The 22,834-nt window shown below is 35.7% G+C and overlaps 1 protein-coding gene across 2 annotated transcripts; it reads right to left on the bottom strand.

Moving 5' to 3' along the window:
• Positions 1–1,864: 1,864 nt before the first annotated feature.
• Positions 1,865–20,491, bottom strand: LOC122045332 (probable serine/threonine-protein kinase At1g54610). Of its 2 annotated transcripts, none has more exons than XM_042605510.1 (8): positions 19,709–20,491; positions 14,828–15,112; positions 14,308–14,625; positions 11,081–11,308; positions 7,501–7,601; positions 6,234–6,348; positions 3,671–4,114; positions 1,865–2,460 (listed from the first exon to the last, which is right to left on the bottom strand). In XM_042605510.1, exons 1-8 carry the CDS (start codon positions 20,165–20,167, stop codon positions 2,188–2,190), a joined length of 2,223 nt encoding a protein of 740 aa, XP_042461444.1. In that variant the 5' UTR covers positions 20,168–20,491; the 3' UTR covers positions 1,865–2,187. The 2 variants fall into 2 exon arrangements, with proteins under 2 accessions (XP_042461444.1, XP_042461443.1); XM_042605509.1 differs by having other exon boundaries at positions 1,865–2,463; positions 19,709–20,490.
• Between the last annotated feature and the right edge of the window lie 2,343 nt (positions 20,492–22,834).

Raw genomic sequence — 22,834 nt, 5'->3', positions numbered from 1 at the left:
TAGTTATTTATTTAATATATTAATAAAAAATTTATTAATAAATATTATTCACGAACTCGAACAAACCTAACACAAACACTAACAAATTTAACACATATATTCAAATTTATTCATTTAGTTTAATAAATTATTCATTTAATTGATATTCTGTAATATAATAAAAGATAATTACACTCATCCTAAGTGCCCCTTAGTTCCCAAGTTATGTGAAGGAAGGTAAATCACGAGATCAACTTATAATCGACTGTCAAGTTAGCTAGGGGCTAGGAGTAGTTTTTTTCCCAAGGACATATGCCCACCAGTAGGGCTATAAATGAGCCGAGCCAAGTTGAGCTTTAGAGTGCTCGAGCTTGTTTGATAAGGTAACTGAGTCTAGCTTAAAATGAACAAAACTTTTGAAATGATTGTTCAAATTTGACTTAGTTTATTTTTTATGAGCTTGAACTTGTTTAGAGCTTGGTTTAAGCTTGTTCATTTAGATGTTATCAAGCTCTCAATTCAAGCTTGACTTAAACTTGGTTCGTTTAGGTGTTATCGAGCTTTCAATTTAAGCTTGTTTGAAACTTTTAGTTGTTTAATTGGTTATTAAGCTTGATAATTCAAACTTATATATTTATTTTATTGTTTATTTAGTATATTGATAAGAGTTTTATTAATAAATATAGTTCATGAACATTATTTACGAACGTTAACGAGTTGAACACATATGTGTTCAAACTTGTTTGTTTAGTTTAATGAGCTGTTCAAGCTTATTTATTTAATTGATCTTGTTTACATTAAACGAACATAAATAAACTCTTACTAAGCTGAACATCAAGTTTGTTCGTGAACGCTTAGTTTATTTATAATCCTACCCGTCAGAAATTAATTCATTACCCCATTGTAACAAGTCTGCTACCATATTATATGTATTAAGTGAATATAAACAAGCTCTTACCAAATCAAATATCGAACATTCGGTTCATTTACCATCCGAGGCTCCATGAATGTGGCACTCGACCTTGATCAAGCGGGGTCTCCTCCAACCCCACCACAGCCACCACCTTTCTCGACCTTGATCTCCTCCCCTCGGATCGCACATATACAGGGGTCATCAACCTTATAATGCTAAGGGAAAATGTAGTCTTATATTATGTATCTTCTTCTTTAATTCTTTTTGTTTGCTTTTTATCAACAAATGGATGGTCTATAACAAAACGATTCTGAAGATCAATGTTGCCTAAAAAAACAAAAAGGACGAATCTATGCCATGTTTATACCAACAAGCTAGGCTAAGTGATCACCTAGAAAATAATAATAACAATAATAATGATGATGATAAGGTGAAGCCATCAAACTTTATCAGTCAACAGCTACTTAAAAAACTTTATCCATTTCAATGATATAGAAATCACATCTGTCTACTTCTGTTTAGTCCGATCTAGAATTTAGTTGCCCCTTGTCATCAAGAGAATCTAACAGCATGATCTAGAATTTAGTAGTTTTTTTAACTCCTCTTTTTAAAGCATAAATAAGTGCAACAACGTGGAAGATTTTGGTATTCTTCCCAAGTTTGATGCTGCTTAGGTTTCTTGACACTCTTGCTAAAAGTAAAAAAAAAAAATAGCTGCTGCCATAAATAACAAAATAAACAAACAAAAGTTAAAAGTGAAACATAATTGCTTTAGATGATTACCAAAGAAAATGCAATTGACAAGATAAATACGATATTTATGTCACCCAATTTTGAGGTACCCTCCTGGTGCACTCATCAGTCTCACATTCATCAGCTCTGACATGGCAAGCCACAAGGCGTTCAATGCGCAACCACAGCATTTGCACATTGTAGGCATTCTAATCTGTATCAAGTCAGAGAGTCATGTGGTGGGCGGCCAATAATGGAAACTTTGGGAAGCTCATAAGTTTACAAGATCTGCACTACAATGGGTCGTCGACTCAATCAACAGCTCAGTTCTTGTACCTACGAGCAATACAAAGAAATCTACACATCACCTAACCTCATCATTGTCGTCCTCATCTACATCATAAATCTTGTATTCTTCCTAACTATTGGGTCAGAATGTATCACCAAACCCCATCCACCAAAACAGAATAATACAGAATATCCAGAAGCAATAAAAAAATAGACGGGTGTGTTCCAACTTGCCAACCAATTACTCGTTTCCATAGTGCCTTCTCAGTGAGATTTTACCGTGCAGATCCATGGCTTGATGTGAAAACCGGAATGGATGAGCCACGGGTAGAAGGATATAATGGCATGGGAATGAAATCATCAGGCTTCACTCCAAACTGGTTTCCGTCACCTTGATGTTTCCTGATCTTTGTCTTGTTAATTCGAGAGCGTCGGAATACCTCTTGAATTTGACGGTCATGATCCTTGAGCATCTGATCAACATTCCCGGATGGGCGCAGCAGCGGCCCAGAGTAATGTATCTTGTTTCCTTTTGGCCTGTAACCCTGCTGCTGTAGATGTTTTTTTTTTTCAAAATATCTTCGAATTAATGATCATAGTAAACAAAGGAGTTTGAAGTGAAAATTCATTCACCAACATATTGTCTACAACCTATCTTGTATAAAGAACGAAAATCAGTTGTGCACAGCTAGTTATAGTCATAGTGTTAAACAGGTAGTTCACAGCTACAATGACATTTATATTTTACTAGACATTTCGTCTAATAATCTCTTTTGCTGGCTATCAAGAATTTAAATGTATAAATTGATTTCTATTCTAACCACTAGAGCTTTTGAAATAAATTGTTAGCTAATCATCTGATTTGCTGCATTGTCCCACCAATTCATTCATTGAGTTTGAATAGTCAAGTATACTCACACACGAAGGGACCATGGCTTGATGAAGGTGATCATGATGTATAAATTGGATATATTGATTTATATACTCTGTATATATCTCAAATCATTTTTATCAGTTACATATTTTTATTTTCTGGGGAAGGATTCATTGTATGCAGTCTTACCTTACTTTTTGCAAGAGGCTGTTTCCAGGATTCGAACCCGTGACCTTTTGATCATATGACAACAACTTTACCGTTTCCCCGGGACCCCGCATGGCGGGAGCTTCGTGCACCGGCTGCCCTTTTTTTTATTACATATTTTTATTTTCTAATATTAACCGCATTTATTCCAACATTACGCATATGCACCAACTATGCAATTGATTGTCCGAATATTGTTGATATGCACTTTTTAATCTTTGTCTTCACAATTTATCCTTGATTAAAGATGCATCCAACTATCAAGCATCCAATTAGAATGGAGAATATCCAACAAAAAGATGGTGTTTTACTTAATATGTATTGGGCAGTGTAGAGCTGTGATAGTAAAAGTAATCAGCTTCTGGGATAAATCACTATAGTAGAAATAATTACTTGCTGGACCATCAGTTATCTAAGACATATGATCTATTTGTAGAAAGAACTTGAATCACGGCAGTTAAAAGGATCAATCATCAGATATTAACAGCTAGCCCTTCATTAATTCTATAATTACAAACACAATGAACTCAGAATAAACTATTTTAATTTAGAACCCTCTAATATTCTATCAACTCGCTAAGCAATTATACTATGCAAACGAACTGCTTTGTCAAAAATGTATTTGAATAGAAATAGATGAAATACTTGGATCTTAGTGAAGCACATTAGATACTTACAGTTTGTTGATCTATCTTGTAGCTGCTCTCATCCTCTCTCTGATGATAAATCTGATCACGCTTTCTATTATTTGAAGATTTATTACCAGATTCAGATAACCTACCTGCTGGAGAACCTCCTAAATGAGTGATCAGATCATTATCACCATCATCTGATAAAACTTTCCTCCTTCCAGTTGCTGGTTCTGGCAACCCTGATAAGTCTGCAGCAGCAAAAATCTTAGGTAGATTTTCCGCATTTTTCCACGCTTTTGGCAATTGACTACGATGAACCAGAGGCCCTGAATGGAAGGACCTATTACAAAGTTGTTTCTGAGGTTCTTCAGCTACTTCCAGCACTGGAGCTACTTGAGGAGGTTCGATTGGAAAACCAGAAGCAATATCTTCCTGACGTGGATCGAACTTCTCACTTCGACTTCTGGAATTAGCTTGGGCTTGTCTCTTCTGGTATAATTAAGTAATAAATCAGAATTTAAATAAACTAAATATGCAACCTTTTTGAGAAGTCGGCTGCTAATAAGATAGAAATGCGAAACATTTAGAAATTAATGTGTAAGAATGAATTGTGTCCTATATTAACACATATCAATCATATACACAATATATATACATGTCACAAGTACTTGTCAATCTATAAAATATCAAATTATTTAAAAGAATATTTGCTATTATTATTATTATTTTAAACATTTTTACTCTATTTTAAAATTTTGTCTTGTCAAGTTTGATCCTACTGATATGATACCAATACCTAATTTTATGGAACATTCAATACCCAAACTAATGCAGATATTGCCAATCATAGCTAATGCCACAAGAAACATAAATTCATGATATATTCCCATGCAATGAAATTCTAGTGGTTGAAAGCATCAGTATTCACTAATTGAATTCTAAAGCAGACAGATGAACCTGCATTAAACACATGCTACACAATTCCTCCATTTATGATGCTTTACATAAGGACTACTTACAGAATCATATTCACAAAAATAGGCCTCACTAGGAGTCTAGGACATAATCTTGGAGAAACTGTTTAAGTTGCTTTTAAAACACAAAATACATAAAAGGCCCAAAGAACTACGGGGAAAAAATTGGGCCAGTGTCTGTTAGAAAATAATGATCACTTAAGTAATCACACATTACAAAACAAACCATTTCACATACATTGGGTGTTTGGTTCATAAAATAGAATAGATAAGGAATAAAATAATTATTTCTAAATAATTAAATTGACAAAGAACACATAAGGAATAAATATTCCTTAGTTTCTTTCACTAAATGAAATAGACAGAATAATTAGTCATATCTTTTGTCAGTAGGAATGCTATAAGAAATACACAAGGCCACAATGCAAAAATATATTCCTAAACAGAATTTTTCTAACTCATCAAACTAGCAAAAATATATTCCTACACAATTTTTTTAACTCATCAAACTAGCATGATATGCACGAAAAGCCCATCTGGCCGAACAACTTGCACTATTCTGTCTGTCCAGCTCAATCAACTCATCAGGCCAACCTAACCTGCATAGGCTGTCCAGTTTGTCTTGCCTAACCAAACCAGACCGCACAGCCAAATCAATCAACCGGAGTGACCTGTCAGTTTAGGATAACAAGCATGACCAACCTGTCAAAACCGACCAGGGCAATCAACTGCCAATTCATCTAACTAGACTGGCACAACAAATCCATTCTACTTGTCCAAACCAACCGACTTGGCCATCTTGTTCGGACTGACCTGCCAGATTCCCCATGGTCCATGTGGCCCAACAAGCCTAATCAAACTGACCTGCATGAACATACTGACCAGTCCAACCAAGATGTCAATAGGCATGATTGGACTGACCCACTCGAGCATCCCGAAGAGTCCAACTAGGATGTCCGGCTCAACAGAACTGATCATTACAGAAAGACCAGCCCACCTACTACCAGCCTAGTAAGAGCGATTGGACTATGGAATAGACAAGAAATATTCAATAATCATTTCTTATCAATATGGAATAACTATTTATGGGAATATTCAAATAGGTATTCATGATCACTTTTACAACTCAATACAAAACAGTTACTCAATGGGAAACAAAATAGCTATTCCCATAAACCAACAGTGTTAGGGAAGAATACAATAAATTCAATAGAATTGTCACAGGCCGCAACACAACCAATCTCATAGGGGTAAAAATGAACATATCTACGACACTGACTGAAATGGACAAAAGAAACATGAAATGAAAATAATGATCTATAAGAAATAAGCTTGAAAAATCCGAAGATTTTTATATATTGAGAATACCTATTTCATGAAAGATCATAACCTCACATGAGAGCATAAAAGTTATTGAGAAGTTGCTAGTGATTACCCATAAAGAAATGGGAAAACTAAAAAATAGAAGATACAACAGAAAAGGGAAAGGAAAAAACCTTGGAACAGACCCAGTAAACCTAAATCCAAATCCAATATCTTGCATCCAGGAAGTGGGAAAGAGACATCAGGTAGAATAACGCTTGCTATGAAGAATAACTGTTTAATGTTAACATAAAGAGAGCTTAAGAGTGAACCTGCAGTGATGTTGTTAATTCAGCATTGGCATCGGGAGCAGGAATAGCTTTGGACTCCCTCTGGACACCCTTTTCAGCAACAAGTTTATGTACATTGCCCCCAGTAGCACCTTGCCTGCAAAGAGAAGCCATGAGCTTTCAAAGACAAAGGAAGGGGAATATCATATATTATTCACACTCTATATATCTAATAGATAGGAATCTGGCCGATGCCTCCATTTTATTAAAATAAAATAATAATAAATTGCATAAGATCAATGAGGATGCTAGTGTCTGACTCAGAGAGTTGAAGGTGGAATGTGGGATAATTGACAAATGTAAAATTGAAGGATTCAAAACTTAGCGTATAACTACATGAACTTGCATCTTGTCAACAAATACCGAAGGAATTTTGCATTTAAATATAATACTAAGTAATGCAGAACCTGAGAACTGCCAAATAAAAGCACTCACCAATATTAGACCAGTTACTTATGCAACCCTAATAAAATCAATATTAGTAAAACACATATCAAGAGTTCATATATATGATATAACTAATACAGAATCACAGATAGAATATCTTCAGGACATACTACTACTATCTTAGTCATATTGAAATGGGCAGGAAAGGGAATCAGGAAATCATTGTCTTAAATTATCCATGTTGAACATGATTGGCTAAGAATTAGAAGACAATATGTGGCAAAACAAAATGCAATTATGACAGTGAGGATAAGGAACAAAATTAATCAAAAATATAATTCACCACGTGCACATACTAAAAATAGGGTGGTGAAGAGAGAAAGGACTCATGCAGCTTGTACAATATAAAACCATATAATACAAGAGGAGACATTATCTATATATACTGTACAAGTAAAACCCTTCTAAAAGTACATGTATACCTGAAGTTTATTATTTCATACCGTATGGACCTAACTATCATCCCAAAGCCCTAGCATACCCCTCACTCCATATAAAAGTATCAGCAGTGTTGTATATTGCAAATATCATATGAAAATCTTACACCATAAGTAAGCTGCTAACTGTATCAAGATATTAGATGCAGACGTACAGTAGTATTGAAAGGTCTAATTTAATCACAGTTCGTTTACAGCACTTTCCATCACCCAACTTTCCACCTATTGAAATTCTGGACGTGGGCAGTCTCTTTCAGACTCAAATTATACAAACTTACTAAGAGATTAAATAGTGCAAAAGTCAAGGTGTAAATATCAAAAGAATATGGCAACATATAAGATCTATATCAGCAAGGGGTACAGACCTTCGAGCTTCCTCCTCCCTTCTTTTTGAATCAAACTCTTTACTTGGAGGATATTTGGGCAAGCTTGAAGGATCACAAGCAAGAGGCTTCCTTGTAAAAAACTGCAAAACAAGCAGCAACATCATCAATGCATTACTCCAAACTATTTGGCCTAACTACATGGATCTTATCCCTCCATAACAAACTTGCATAATACAAATTGACTACAAAAAGATATTATGAGCTTATAGACATCATTCAAGAAAATAATACACCTAGCAACACAGAGTTTATGCAACAATTCATTCAGATATCAGAATTAACATTTGAGAAAATAATGCACCTAGCAAGTAAAAGGAAATTTATGCAACAATCACTCAGAATGGAAAATAAAAGTGTTGCCATTGGAAAGTGCATACAGATCTGTGCTCTCTAACCACCAGCACCAATTCCAAAAAAAAAATAAGAGAAAAATATTAACACACTTATCCACAAAATCTATTTTTCAAGTTTGATAAGTGGTATTGTAACTAGTAGGTTATTCCCAACATGCATACCACAAAATAAAAATCTATCATAGAAAATGTAAATGAAGAATATTATCACTTGATCTCCTACACGATTCACACAGATTTACCCCTGATCTCTTTTGGATTGACCTTCACTATCTTCAGTATTCTCCGTGATATGTTACCATATTATCGAATTATTTTCTACCAGATGTCTTTTCCTTTTCTGTTTTCTACCATTATTGTTTTGTTATCATCCCTGTAAAATAGGGCTAAAGTATCATTGTCTAAGAAAATAATAGAGCACTAATTCCCCAATATCTCTTTGATCCTGGAGTTGTTCCTAAGCTCAAGGAGGGGCACTTCCATGGAGATTGTGACCTAGCTTCCTTGTTGCCAACATTGATTTCGCTTGATACTGATTTTACCATTCACTTCTCCATTCTCTCAACTCTAAATTGACTACAGTTGCTCCTCCAATGGTGCTCTTTGACCTTGGTTCCTCCCACCAGACCTTCCTCAGTCTTGTCATCTCCTTCTCAGTACATTCTGTTGTCCATCATGGTCCCTCACCATGATGAGCCACCCATGATCTCATCCCTTGTAATGCCACAACTCTAGCCAACAAGATCTATGCCACATTTATTCCATATAGAAGTTCACAAATCTGACCAACCCCCTTCCCCAGAAATCAAAGTGATTCAATTAGATATCTTAGTTGGGAAAACCCTACATTGCTACATTCAACAGAAACGATCACATCTGACTCTTGGTTGGCCATCGAACTGCAGACTTCAATTTGCATGTACCACAACTTGCCCTTCCGCTCACAAACTATCCTCCTCCCTAAAATCAAGTGCCAAAATTTCACCATGCTAGCACTCCACAGATTTGTAACTCCTACTTCCAAGTTTTTGAGGTTGAACTCCTCCAAAATCCAAATATCCGCACCAAGGCAAATCACTGTCAGTGCCATCCTCCTCCATAGAGTCGTCCACCTCTCTCGTCTTATGTCATCTGCTTAGAACGATAAATCCTACTCACCTATGATCCACCAAAGCTCTTTGACTGAAAGCCTTCTCCTTCGAACAACTTTGTCCAGGAGAAGCCTACTTGAATGCACCAAGCTCACTGCTGGGAGAGCTACCCCACCCCAACCTCTAATCCCTATTTTGCACAAGGAGGTGCACAACCTGATCTAGCAGAAGATCACCATGAATAAGGAGCAAGCCATTCAAAATTGATCTAGTAGAATGATCTGATTTAGAAATCTGTTTCTTTGCAGATTTTGGATTCAACATCATTTAGCCATCAATCTGCCATGTCATCATTGCTCCTCTCAAACTAAAGCAATGCACATTATCAACCGCATCATTAGACAATTCTTGGTAGCCATCCCATCATCAAGGTGCAGCTTATCAATAAGTTTAGGTGCGTCGATTAATTTGGCATTAGGCAATAATCAAGAATTCCAGTATTGGATGTGTTGTAGATATTCCATCAACTCAAAGCTTATGTAGACCATTCTTTGTGCTAAGCGTATCATCCAATCAATTTCTGTCAATAATTAGTACACCTGTAATGTCTGATCATCATCATCTTATTTGGTACAAACTGAAGATACTTGCATCAACACCTTTTGTTTGAGCTTTTTAAAGGAGATTATCCTTTGATCTCATTATCTGATTTGCACAAATTCTCCCCTTATTTCTTAATAATTGACCTTGCTACCTCCTATATTGGTTGTTATATGTTACTATCCTAGCACATTATTTCCTATCAAATACTTATTAGCCTTTTGCATTTTCTATCATTATCATTATATTATCACTCCTATAAAATAGGCTTGATGTATCATTTTCCAAGATATCAAATACAATACTATTACCCCGTATATTCTATCAACAACAATCAATATAGTCCTGTCCTATGAAAAGCAAGTATTTCCTATCTCCTTTCAAAATTATCTACATTTGTGATATGCATAGTTTCAAGTGTCAATCATATCAGTCAGTGAGCCAGCAATGTATATGTCACCATGAATAAATGTCGAGATAGGTCTATCTTTATTGGTACCTTCAAAAACCAAACAATGCGTTAAGATTCTCTTTCCATGCTTATTTCTTTAATTCCGTTTGTTGATCACAGGGATATGAAACACTTTAACAGGGAGGAAGAGAGGAAGTAACAAACACCGCACCAACAATAGCAAAGAGGAGTGACGTTGGAATCAAAGAAGCCAAGATGTATACATATCATGTAGTAGCACATGCTCCAATGTCAGTTATCTGCCCATGTCCAACTGGAGTATTTAACCAAGATACATTTACAGAAGCAGAGAACCAAGTTCTAATATCAGATGTCTTAGAAGCATTATTTAATCTTAAACTTGGAAAAATCTAGAGTTGATCTCCATATGATCTTACAAGAGTTGAATTTTTATACTAAAGTGTACTGATTATGTTAGTTTTTTTTATAATTTATTGCTTTAAATTTTTTATTCAATTAACTTCATAATTATTATAGGCTTATATTTAGAGGTAAAGAAGCTAAGTGAAAGGGTATTATAAGATTAAAACTAACTCATGAGTCAATCTCTACACACTTTGAAGCAAGTTAAAGCATGCTTATCAGAACGCCATAATACCAAAAATGCACCTTCTCAATTGAAGGGCAAAAATGATACTTTAAACTTTAGCCATATGGGTTCAGGTTGGGCAAGAGTGTAGTCAAATAATATACAACTATATGACTTACATGTCCCTCAATTAGACCGATCATAAACATTTGACAAACTCCAAACCCATGGCTACATGAATTGCAAGGACAACTTTTTGAAGTGTGCGTGGTCCGACAAAGAAAGGCACTCAATTCCCATGACAATTCAGGGTATGTTGCAAAAAAAAAAAAAACTACATCCATGCAATCTAAAATCCAGAAGAGGATGATTTATGAAAGAATCTACATTAACCAAATAGTTGTAATGTGTAAACAATTTTTTTTTAAAAAAAAACTAAAATCAAAATAATAAATACTAACTTGTTCTAAACAATACCATACTTAATGACAAATCCTTTTGAGTGACAAAGTACCTCATTCTTTAGGGCAGAAGCTGCAGTTCCACGGTCTGCAGGATCCACTGAAAGAAGAACTTCAAGTAATGTAAGAGCTGATGGAGGAAAGTCCTTAAATGCTTCAGCAACACATCGTCTATAAGGTTGTTGTGGTTTAAAAATGGTAGCATGGGGCAATCTAGATTTCCTCCAATACTCTTCAGAAGGTGAACCACAAAGTTTAAATATTTTGTGCAACTGTTCTACCTACAAGAAATGATCAATTAAAACCCACAGCAACTTTAAAATCAATATGTCAGAACAAATTAAAACTCTTCAGGAAAATGCAATTATCATTTAACACGAAGATTTCATGGATAAAGAAGTTTTCTATCAAATAGCAAAAAGGATCCAATTATCAGGCAAAAATACACGCTTATACAGCAGCTGATGTTAGGTGCCGCTGCAATATATAATTTGGTTTAACTATGTGCTCTCTTTAGCAAAGGTACTAGATATATAGGGAATTGAAGTTGACACCTTGCTGATCAAATAAGATATTTTCTTTCATTCAGTTAGGACTCTCTAATGCTAAGAAAATACTAAAGGACCATGTTATACTCTTGGTTTTTTAATCAACAGGTCAATGTTTAATTTAAGATGATCTAACAAAACTCAAGACACTGACAGCTATATTCCTATTATTTCATCCTGATCATATAACATCAGGTATAGCTCCTGATTCACAGAAAATGTTTTGCAGAACATAATTTTTCAAGAAAAATATATCTTGGAAACATTATATATAAGAATAAGGAAAAGGATGTCTATCCTCATCACCTATCACATAACAAGCTAGACTTTCAGGTGTTCAGAACTTTAACAAGAGCATTTCTTCCACAAATGTGATAAATCAAGTAAGATTTTCATGAACAATATAACCAATGAGGTTGTGTAATAGATCCACTGTTTATAGTGTCATGGCTTGCATTATCTTGATAGTATATAGAGATCTGCACTGATTTCAATCCCCTCCTCCTTTGAACACTTCAAGCTTTTCATTCTTTCTTTTGCTAAATGAAATTGCAAATATTTGACTCTATTCATCAAGAATTGCTTGCAAACCAGATTGAAGTTTTGCAAAGTTAGCAAATGGTAGTGAATTCTGGAATGTTTGGATCTTTCGCTTAAGTTGCTGTAACTTGTTTATGGGAGAAAGGAAGCATCATTTTGATTTGGTAAAAGGTCACCGGTTCGAATCCGAGAAACAGCCTCTTGCAAAAAGCGGGGTAAGGCTGCGTACAATGGATCCTTCCCCGGGACCCCGCATAGCAGGAGCTTCGTGCACCGGGTTGCCTTGTTTTTTTCTTGGATCTATGAGAAACCTGTATCATGTCTTTCCACCATAGAATTGACCATGGTGACTAGTGGTGATTTCCCTAAAAAACCTTCAGATTTGTAATTATTAAAATGTATCCAAGCAAACATGCAGTCCATCTAACCAACCACCACCATTACTTGACCATGTTTTGGCCAATCAGATTAAGTTATAGCAAATCAAGAAGATGCATGTTACATCCTCAATGGAAATTCTTATCAAGTTTGCTAAGTCTAACTATTCTCAGGTATAAAGACAATATATTTTGTAGTGAACCATGTTACAGGTATGTAATCGAAGCAAGCAACATGCTTTAAGTTGGTTGGATGAGTTTGAAATGTTCTAAGTTTGCTATCAAGTTTATGAGTTTTTTTGTCAAGTCTAACTTCACTAGAAAGTAGGAAGAACTTATGTCTGATATAAAAGACGAACCAGCAACAGCAGCAAGCTGTGTCTGTCCCACCAATTCAAATTCGGCTACATGAATCTTATACATCTATGAAGCTCCATTTTAGGCAATCTCAATACCTATATTGACTAATTATTTCATGGATCTCTCTCTATTTCGTACACCTAATCTAATATATTCAACTCATCTGATGATAATGCAGTCAACATCTTCGAACATGTTCATGTCAACTCAATTTATTTTTTATAATTTTATCATTTATTGGAGCTAGTTATTGTATTCATATTGCCCCCTAATGAACTTTTCATCTATTCTCAGCTACTGATGAGTTAGAGTTAACAACATGGAACTTTTTTTATAACCTCTTATGGTAGAAGTAGAGCTTCAATTCAAGTAGTATAGGAAATTCTTGGTCAATATTTCCTTCTTATTGAATAATAGATCTAAAAGCCCTAAAGTAATTATAGGAATTTTATGTCCATCCATTTCAATTATTCCATCAATGTTCTTTCTGTAGATAAAAATTATATTTTGTACATTCAGTTTTTATTCTATTTTTTTAAAAGCCTTTAGTTTCTCAGCAATGTATTTAATCATGATTTCAAGCAGTAGGTGCTGTACCCACTACCAAGTGCCTAGGTTGGAGCCTAGATAGTTGGCATTAAAATAATATTAAAATAAGAAAGGGAAATATATTACACTAAGAATAACTAATATTAATGGATCTATATATAACAACTATATCTTTAATACAAGTAAACAACTATATCTTTAATATAAGTACGAACTATACAAGTAACAACACCTAAACATTTCATAAAACAATCCCACAATCTAGAAAAACAAAAACCTCTTGAGATTAAATGATAAAAATATTAACAATGAATTAGAAAAAGAGACAAGAGAAAAGGGAGAACATACCAAGAGAAAGAAGAAAAGAAGCTTTAAAATGGTAAAAAAATCAATGCAAGCCAGAGACAATAAGGGAGGTAGAAGTCACATGGGTTGGGAGGTTCAAGTGAACAAGGGGTGTTAGCATTAGGTGGGATTACTTTCTAATATCAAATGACCCAACAATCTAGAAAATTAAAAAAAAAAACTAATTTTTTCCTTAGACATGTTAGGATCATCTAGGCGGGCGGGAGAACATAGGCCGTTTATTAAAAGGGTTGCAAAATAGAAATTGCTTAGCAACTACACGAGGCAGTTCATTGCCAAAACCACATAGGCAATCTAAGCGCCTGGCTTTTAAAACAATGTTTGTATGTTGAGGCATATTTACCACAATTCACAAAAGAGCAAGAAGGAATATTTTTCTTTGCCAAACAGCACATAATAATGGTGTTTGACAATAATGCAGTAGTAGAGTATCATGGAAGACAGAATAATTATCCAAAAAAAATCCAGTTTCATTAGGCTAGGAGGATGACAACATAATAACTCAGCTATTAAGGCAGAATGAGCCACAAAGTTACTTGCCTCTGTTCGTCCTGGCATTATAGGTTTGCCTGCATATAATTCTGCAAGAATGCATCCAGCACTCCATAAGTCAACAGAAACCCCATAATTAGTCGCTCCTAGCAAAAGTTCTGGTGGTCTATACCAAAGGGTAACTACACGACTAGTTAATGGAAGTCGTTGCTCAGGATCAAAGAAACTTGCCAAGCCAAAATCTGCAATCTTTAAAATGCCACTGTCGTCTATTAAGAGATTGGAACCCTTGATATCCCGATGCAGAATTTCACGATTGTGACAATGACCAAGACCATGTAAAAGTTGCTGCATGTAACATTTAACCTGGAATAAACAAAAGAAAATGAGAATGACTAGCAAGTTTCAAACAGCCAAATGATATGACCTTAGATTGAGATATTCTTTTGTATGTACTTTTAATATTCACATATTGATGAACTAAATAGATTGACTGACCGAACATTAACACTTCATTGCACACATCCAAATCAAGTATCTAATAGATAATAAATTAACTCTGAGTCACCTGGGGTTCACTGAACTTCAGCCCAGGGGAAGAAGCCAGGCCAGCAAGGTCATGTTCCATATACTCAAAAACAAGGTATAAACTGCAAGACATACGCGATGTTACCAAACCTTCCAGCTTCACTATATTTGGATGATCAAGTCTGCGCAAAATGAGAATCTCCCTAGCCATAAACTTTACACTTTCAGGCTCCAAATTGTCAAAACGCACTTTCTTTAAAGCAACAATCTTTTTATTGTCAAGATCCCGTGCTCTGTATACACTGCTGTATGTTCCTTGGCCAATCTACAACAGTGAAATGCATCATTGCTACAAATATAAAACATATGAGACCAAAATCATCAGTTAATAAGATAGGATAGTATGACACTGCAACAATAATAAGACGTCACAACTATCCAATAATAAAGTAGTCAAACAACTAAACAGAAATAAAAATACATAATAATAAAGGTCAATCATAGTTTATTCCTGTGTAATTAGCCTGTTATTTCTCAGTCATGGCTTCTTTTATCACATAGCTCGCATGGGGTTGATAGACAGACAAGTTTACATCCACTGATACTCATTTTTGTGGAAAATATCAAAGAAGTTCTAACAATGCTGTGTCAAGGTAATAAACTTAAAAGGTACAAGTATACAAATCTGAAAATCAACTTAACCAAATAATATGATATCATTAACTTATAAACAATATCACTCAGACAATCAATCTATGGTTGGAAGTTTGTTATGAGCAATGTTAATGTACACATGGCTGCTTAATCAACATAAATTGCATGTAGAATGTCAGAATGGTGGAAATGGGATGCTGTCCTCAAGAAATTCAATGGACGTGTTTTGCCATATGTTGTTAATATTTTTCGCTTTTACATACTAATTTATAATGTATAAGATCTTCGATCTCCAATATTTGTGCCAATCCACATTTTGCTTCAGCCCAAATCAGGTGAAAGAACTGCTTTGCACAAGTTTGACTGGAAATTCTGGTCAACATCCATATGAAAAAAAATAGTTTCAGGATAAAAAATGATTTTTCTTATATTTTTAAATATCTTATTAAAAAAATTAAAACTTTCATTCTTTTTCTTTCCTTCCATAGAATAACAAACAGCGGGATTCTTTACCTATCCATTAATGTCAATTTTTTCCCTTACCTGCCTGTTTTCTACAGCTATTTTCCTTCCCTGTAGGAAAAAAAATAAGCTAAAATGACTCACAAATGGCTAGATAGCGACACTTCCATTTGCGTTATAACATCATATTGTACCCAAGGGAATCAACCAAAGAAACAGTTAAGTATTACAATACAAGGAAATCCAGTTTATGACAGGCACACATGTTTTGTGTGAAATATCGGAAAGAAAGAAAAACAAAGTGTGAAGGATATAGGAAAAATGTAAACAAGAGTGTGAAAGATCTGAAAGAAAGGAAAACAAAAGTGTGAAGAGTATAGGAAAAATGTAGGCACCTTGACCAATTCCTAAGAGGGGAACTCGGCAAGTTACCAAGAGTTGTAATATGAGGAATCTAGAATTGGAAATATAAAGTTCATCATCATCAGTATCCCTAATATCCAGTGAGAGGATGTTGAGGCCAATAGCTGAGGGAACTAAGATGCCCATTGGTAGATCAAACCAGTACAAAAGAGCAAGAGAAAAAGTAGAAGCCAATGCTTGTCAATTTGAGGAACTTAAACAGGAAGGAAAAGATTGTCACTTTACCAACCTAATAACCCAAAGATTAATATTACACCAGATAAAACAAGCAGTTTCAGTTTAATGGTTTATCAGTAGAGAGCATTAATCATACACATTGATTTCTTTAACTGGCATCAACCATAAATAGAATGAATGGTGTGATAACATGGAGCACTCTTATCTTTTGTTTCTCTTGTTAAGCTTTCAATCTTCTTAAAGTTGAAGCACAGCTGGATACTCTTTCTCACTGAAATAAGATGTGTTGTATGGTAAAAAAAATGGCTCCCAGCATCCAGCATGTATTTTTAGAAGTTAAGATTAACAAATGACATATTGAATTTTTTCAGAAAAAATAAATCAAAAGAACCAATACCATTTAAGAAAGATATCTGGAAACCAGATCCTCATACTGATTCATCTTACAGCTAACAAGCACACACAGATTTGATAATCAACAACTGATTCCGTCGAATAACCATACAACTGCACATAAACTAAATCTATGTTCACCCTATTCCAAGTAATCACAAAAAAAATCAAAGTATTTTCCATCATTTGACGTGCATGCATGGCGCTTGGTAGGAAAAGGAAATTCCCAGTCTTTAAACTGTCATTGTCATTGTTTGAAATGCAATGAGCTTGAAAAGGAAAGTAAAAATATATTTATCATTCACCTTTTCTGTTCACTGAAATAGTTGGATAAACATCCAAAGTTAGTGGGAAAACTTGCAATGAGCTTGAAAAGGAAAGTAAAAATATATTTATCATTCACCTTTTCTGTTCACTGAAATAGTTGGATAAACATTCAAAGTTAGTGGGAAAACTAAGCCAAGCCGACTTTACTAGTCCAACTTTATAATCAAAATGATTTTACTGAATTTTGCCAAGTCCATTTCCTCTTTACAACATGCAGTAAATCTTAAGTTTGAAGACAGCTTTTTTCTCTTAATCTGAAATGCGTTGACAAAGGAAATTCCAAAATTAACTACCGCAACTCTGCACTACACTTCAGGCGCAGTGTATATCTAGCAGTACCTAATATACCTTTAGCAAATTTGTGCTTAAGCATACATAGTACAAAGATGTCAAAATTCCACACCACCAATTTCCTTAAGTTCCACTTGTATTAATGTTACTCTATAAGATTTCTCAACCTCATTAGATTAGATAGCAGCCATGAAAAAGACAAACTATGGTGCATTGTGGTCTTAACAATATTAATTACTTGGTCAGTAAATAGCATAACTTCAAACCCAACCCAACTTAAAGCCTTAGTCAACACGAATAGTCAGTAAATTTAGCATATTATTTATAACATAAGCCTCAAAAAATCAGATACTTAAATTCAATTGCATTGTTGTGGAATTAAAACAACAGTCAAATTGTCAAATGGATCTGCTTGAAAGGATCAAAGGTGAGTTTTATTGAAAGGAATCTAAGCCAAAGAAAACTAGATTGTCAGGATGAAGGGTCAAAATGTTCTAACTTCTAGATCCTCATAGAATTCCTGAAACGTCTCCAGGTCTCATGGAAGTGTTATAATGGCCTTCAAACATATGAAGTAGTAGAGATGTCGATGGACCAGTTGCCGCCAAGTATAACCAATTCCCATCTATTTGAGAAAGCATTTATAGGCTTTGAGACAGCATAAGTTGGCTACATCATTTCTGTTGTCAGAGATACATGGTAGTTCATCCCTCATATTATACTATCATTATCATTTCATTATGTGTCTCTATTCCACATGGAATACTCTAATTATCATAGTCGTTACTGATGACTCAACTTTGGTGTCTAATGAAGTTGATTCTCAACCAACATGGTATCTTGCTATTGGCAAATACTAGCAAGTAATTTATACAATGTGCTAGACATATATGATTATCAAATTTATGGAAGCGCATGAATTATAGAACAATTTGCAGGGTTCACATACTTGTTAGAATTATTTTCAGTCAAGAACAAGAAAAACCTTCTAGAATTATGATCATAACCATAAACATGTAGTAGAAAGAACCAAACTCGTAAAAAATAAATATTAAAATATAAGAAATAAAAAAATAAAACTCCTCCAAGTGGAATTAATTAAGTCATATGCACTAAAATGGAGTGACTACTGTACCGATGATGACATGGGGAATGAAGTGATCTACGTGATTTAATGCTTGGTGTTTGGAAGTCTAGGATCACAAGACGAAATAAAGGTTAAAGTCCTACATTGTGATGAATCTTCAAGGAGTGATGTCACCATGATTCTGTCCTAATTTTGACTCTAGATCTCGTGAGTCCAAGTTTCATGTGTCAGTAACATAAGCCATCATCTTCTTTGAGGGTAGAATGGGCCCAATGCCCAGATGGTGAATAGAAAGCAACAAGGCATTTTGCATAATTTTTCAGTTAACTGGCTGCTTGATATCTATGATTATGTAGAGGAGAGATGAGACTTCCCAAAAATGTAAGGTTAGAATACAAATGTTGATTGTTTGAAGAATGAAACAGGTAGAACTAAACTACTCATGACAAGTTACAAGCAAAACCAGATGGTCTTCTTGAACACAATATGAAAAGGATTAACAAGTATGCCGGCTTGATAATTATCTATTTTATATGCATTCCTTTCCCTCCATCGATCGTGATGCTTTTTCTTTAATTTTGACAAGTCATACAATGACAAGAATATCCAATACAATAGAAGTGGGTGACAAAAATGACATCTGAAATCATCTCCATAAGACCATAACTCCATTTAAAAGCAAAGCAGGGCAATGTGCAGGATATAGTATATCTCTTGTTGAAATAAATCATATAAATTTGTAATATATGATTGAACTTGCATTCATTTAGTTATCGAACTATTGATACATCAAATTAATCCTCCTACAATTTTAAAGGAGCTCCACTTTGACTTGGACAACTAAGCAATCAACTAATTATTGAAGTACGACCTCAGCAGATTCCAAGTCAGTAAAGAACATACTACAACATTCAACCAAAGTAACTCCATCAGATCATAGTCAATTGTTGCACATATTCAAGCTTCCAGACTGCCTTGCAACTTAACTCCAGTAACAAAAATTGATGAATGACTATTATATTCGAAAGTCAAACATGAGCAGTTATCACCCAGGCCGCCCGAAAATAGCAACGGGAAGAGATGCCAGGGTCAAATTATAGAACTTACTTTATCGAGCTTCTCAAAGGAATCTGCCTTTCGTGGCACCCAACCCATAATGGCCTCTCCAGCCACCGTAGCCAACCACGCCGGCCACCCAGCCGCCACTTGCTCTCCTTCGACAGCCTTGGGAACACTCCCGAACACCTGCATCGGATGTTTCCGTTGCGCCTGTCTCTCTGCGACTCTCCTCCTCTCCGCATCTGGCCAATTAGCCCGAGCCGGCTTATTCACTACCTTCTTCCCCGCCGCCGCCGCCGCCACCTCCACGCCCGCCTCTGTTCTGACATAGATCGCCTCCTCGCGCCTCAAGGACGAAGCGGCTAAAGCAGTCACTGCCGTCCTCTTGGCCGGCGCATCAACCTGCAAGGCCCCCGCCGCCGGCAGAGGTGGGAGGGGCGACCTCTCCGGTGGGCTCCTCCTTCGGCTGTCCTCGACGGGTAAGGGCTTGCCCCAGGCGCAACCCATGGCTCACCGAGGGGAAGATCCCGGACTCCCAGGTTGCCGCGGCTCAATCGAGTACACTGAGATCTCCCCCTCGCAGGCGCGCATCGGAGGCGAGGTGGAAGGCGACGCAGACGCCGCTTTGGAAGGGAAGATGATGGATCGGGGAGGGGGAGAACGTCTTCTAGAGTTTCCTTGGGTTCTCTGGAGACGGGGATCGAGCCGATGAGGCTGCTGCTCCCTCGGCACCAGGGTAGGGTAGGGCACGGACGAGCGAGTAGAACAGTGGACGTGAGAGGCGTGTGAGAGTTACGCTCACTGGGAACAGAACAGAACAGAACAGAGCATAAAACAAAAAAAACGATCAAACTCTTAATTGTTGGTGCTTATTATCAAGTAATGATTGGTTTCAAAGAAAACGGCATTCGCCGCATAGGAATTTTTTTAAAAAAAATTTAGTCAAGGATGTCTGGATTTACCAGGCACCTTAATTTTTTTTTTATTTTTTTACATTTTTAAAAACAAAAATTATTTAAAATATCCTAAATATATATATATATATATATATATATATATATATATATAATTATTTAAAATATCCTCTATATATATATATATATATATATATATATATAATTATTTAAAATATCCTCTATATATATATATATATATATATATATATATTATCCCATGATTAACTATAAAAAAAAACAAACAAAAAATCTTATTAATTTAAATTTATTATAATTCAATCCTTAAATCTTAAAATCTTAAATTCTAAATATATATAATATATCCGTGAACATCTAAAATTTTTAATTTTAAACATTATAACCAAAAGGGAAGTCTGAACCCTAAACAAAAATCTTATTAGCTCAAACTCATTATAACTCAACTCTTAAATTTTAAAATTTTGAACCTTAAATATATATAATATATCCTAAAAAAATTAAAAAACAAAAAAGAAAATACTGAGATGAATATAGATACCTGTACAAGTTCACTCATGGGTGCCTGGATTAATTCCAGGCGCTCCGAGTGAAGTCCGGACAAGTCCATGTATATATATATATATATATATATATATATAGTTGTTATGTTGTGGATCTTCTGCTGTAGACTCTTCCGAACCTAACTCGAGGCGTCTCCAAAATGTATTGGAGGCTCCTTCGTCAATTTTTTTTAAGCATCTGGATCAAATCCAGGTGCCTTAATTCAATACAATATATATTTTTTGTTTATTTTTTTTTATCTCCGGTTAAGTCAATTAGATTTTGTCTTTAGGATTTATGGATTAAGTTACAACATTCAAGCTAAAAAAAAATAAAACTAAAAAAAAATAAGTACTCACGGGGTATATATTTAGGGTGTCTAATAATTATTGGTGCAATATCACCTGGATCAAGGTTGACTAAGCTTAGGTTGGCTCAAGTTTGAGTCTCGATGTTTGAGTTTTGATGTTTGATAATATATGGAGATTACAGGAGCAATCGTCCGATTGGGGAGATTGTTGATGCAATTCCCCTCTGGTTAAGGGCTGACTAGGTTTATGTGAAGAAGAGTCAAGTAGGTCAAAAAAGTGACCGAATTCTTGACTAAGAAAGTCCTAACTGAAGGTTAGGCAGTTGAAAATCTTGTGAGTGAAGCCAGACAGTGTGAAAGTACTGGTGAGTGAAGTCAGGCAGATGAAAAGTCCCGGTGAGTGAAAACCAGGTAGATGAAAAGTCATAGTGAGTAAAGCCAGGCAGATGAAAAGCCCTAGTGAGTGAAGCTAGGCAGAAGGAAAGTCCTGGTGAGTGAAGCCAAGCAGTAAGAAAGTCCTGGTGAGTGAAGCTAGGCAGATAAAAAGTCCTGGTGAGTGAAACCGGGCAGATAGAAAGTCCTAGTGAGTGAAGCTAAGTAGATGTAAAGACCTGATGAGTGAAGCCAGACAAGTGAAAATCTAGGTGGGTTAAGATTGACCGAACACATGATGTTGGGAAGTCCAAGTAGGTCAAAGGAGTGACCGAATACTTAGCACAAGGAAATCCAAATGGGTTAAGGGTGACCGGACATTTGGTGGGAGGAAGTCCAAGTGAGTCTTGGATGACCGGACACTTGGCATGAGACGGTAAGTCCAAGTGGGTCAAGGTTGACCGGACACTTGGCACAAGGAGAAAAGTCCAAGTGAGTCAAAGGATTGACCGGACACTTGATGAAAAAGTCCTAGCAGGTCAATGCTGACCGGATGTTAGACATGAGGATTTCCAACAGGTCACAGTTGACCGGATGTTGGAATTGGGAGCCCTTGAGATTAAGTTAAGCAAGTCAAGACTGGTCAATCGATCAGCCGATCTATTGAATCGAAACTCAATCGATCAGCCGATCAATTGGGAGAGTGCTGCGATAAACAACAACCCAATTGATTAGCCGATCGATTGGGAGCTTATATCACACACACAGAAGCCTCCCCAATCGATCGGTTGATCAATTGGGCACCGCTAATTGATCGACCGATCGATTGACAGCTGGAAATCGTGCGCGATGCGATAAAGGCTGAATCGATCTAGCGATCGATTCAGGACTTTTCCAGCAGAGCACAGAGGCGCTCTAAATTGATCAACCGATCGATTCAAGTCTCCCGAATCGATTAGTCAATCGATTGGGATCTGATTGTTGTGTAGATTAAAGTCGTTGGCAAGCGATTTCTTC

This window comes from Zingiber officinale, chromosome 2B (genome assembly GCF_018446385.1).
Source record: "Zingiber officinale cultivar Zhangliang chromosome 2B, Zo_v1.1, whole genome shotgun sequence".
NCBI lineage: Eukaryota > Viridiplantae > Streptophyta > Magnoliopsida > Zingiberales > Zingiberaceae > Zingiber > Zingiber officinale.
This window is presented reverse-complemented; position numbering and strand designations above follow the sequence as displayed.

Coding starts and splice junctions, on each gene's coding strand:
- LOC122045332 (XM_042605509.1), bottom strand. CDS start 20,167: ATGGGTTGCGCCTGGGGCAAGCCCTTACCCGTCGAGGACAGCCGAAGG. Junction 15,113..19,708: donor CCTTTGAGAAGCTCGATAAA/GTAAGTTCTATA, acceptor TCACTGTTGTAG/ATTGGCCAAGGAACATACAG. Junction 6,349..7,500: donor AGGGAGGAGGAAGCTCGAAG/GTCTGTACCCCT, acceptor TTCTCTTTGCAG/GCAAGGTGCTACTGGGGGCA.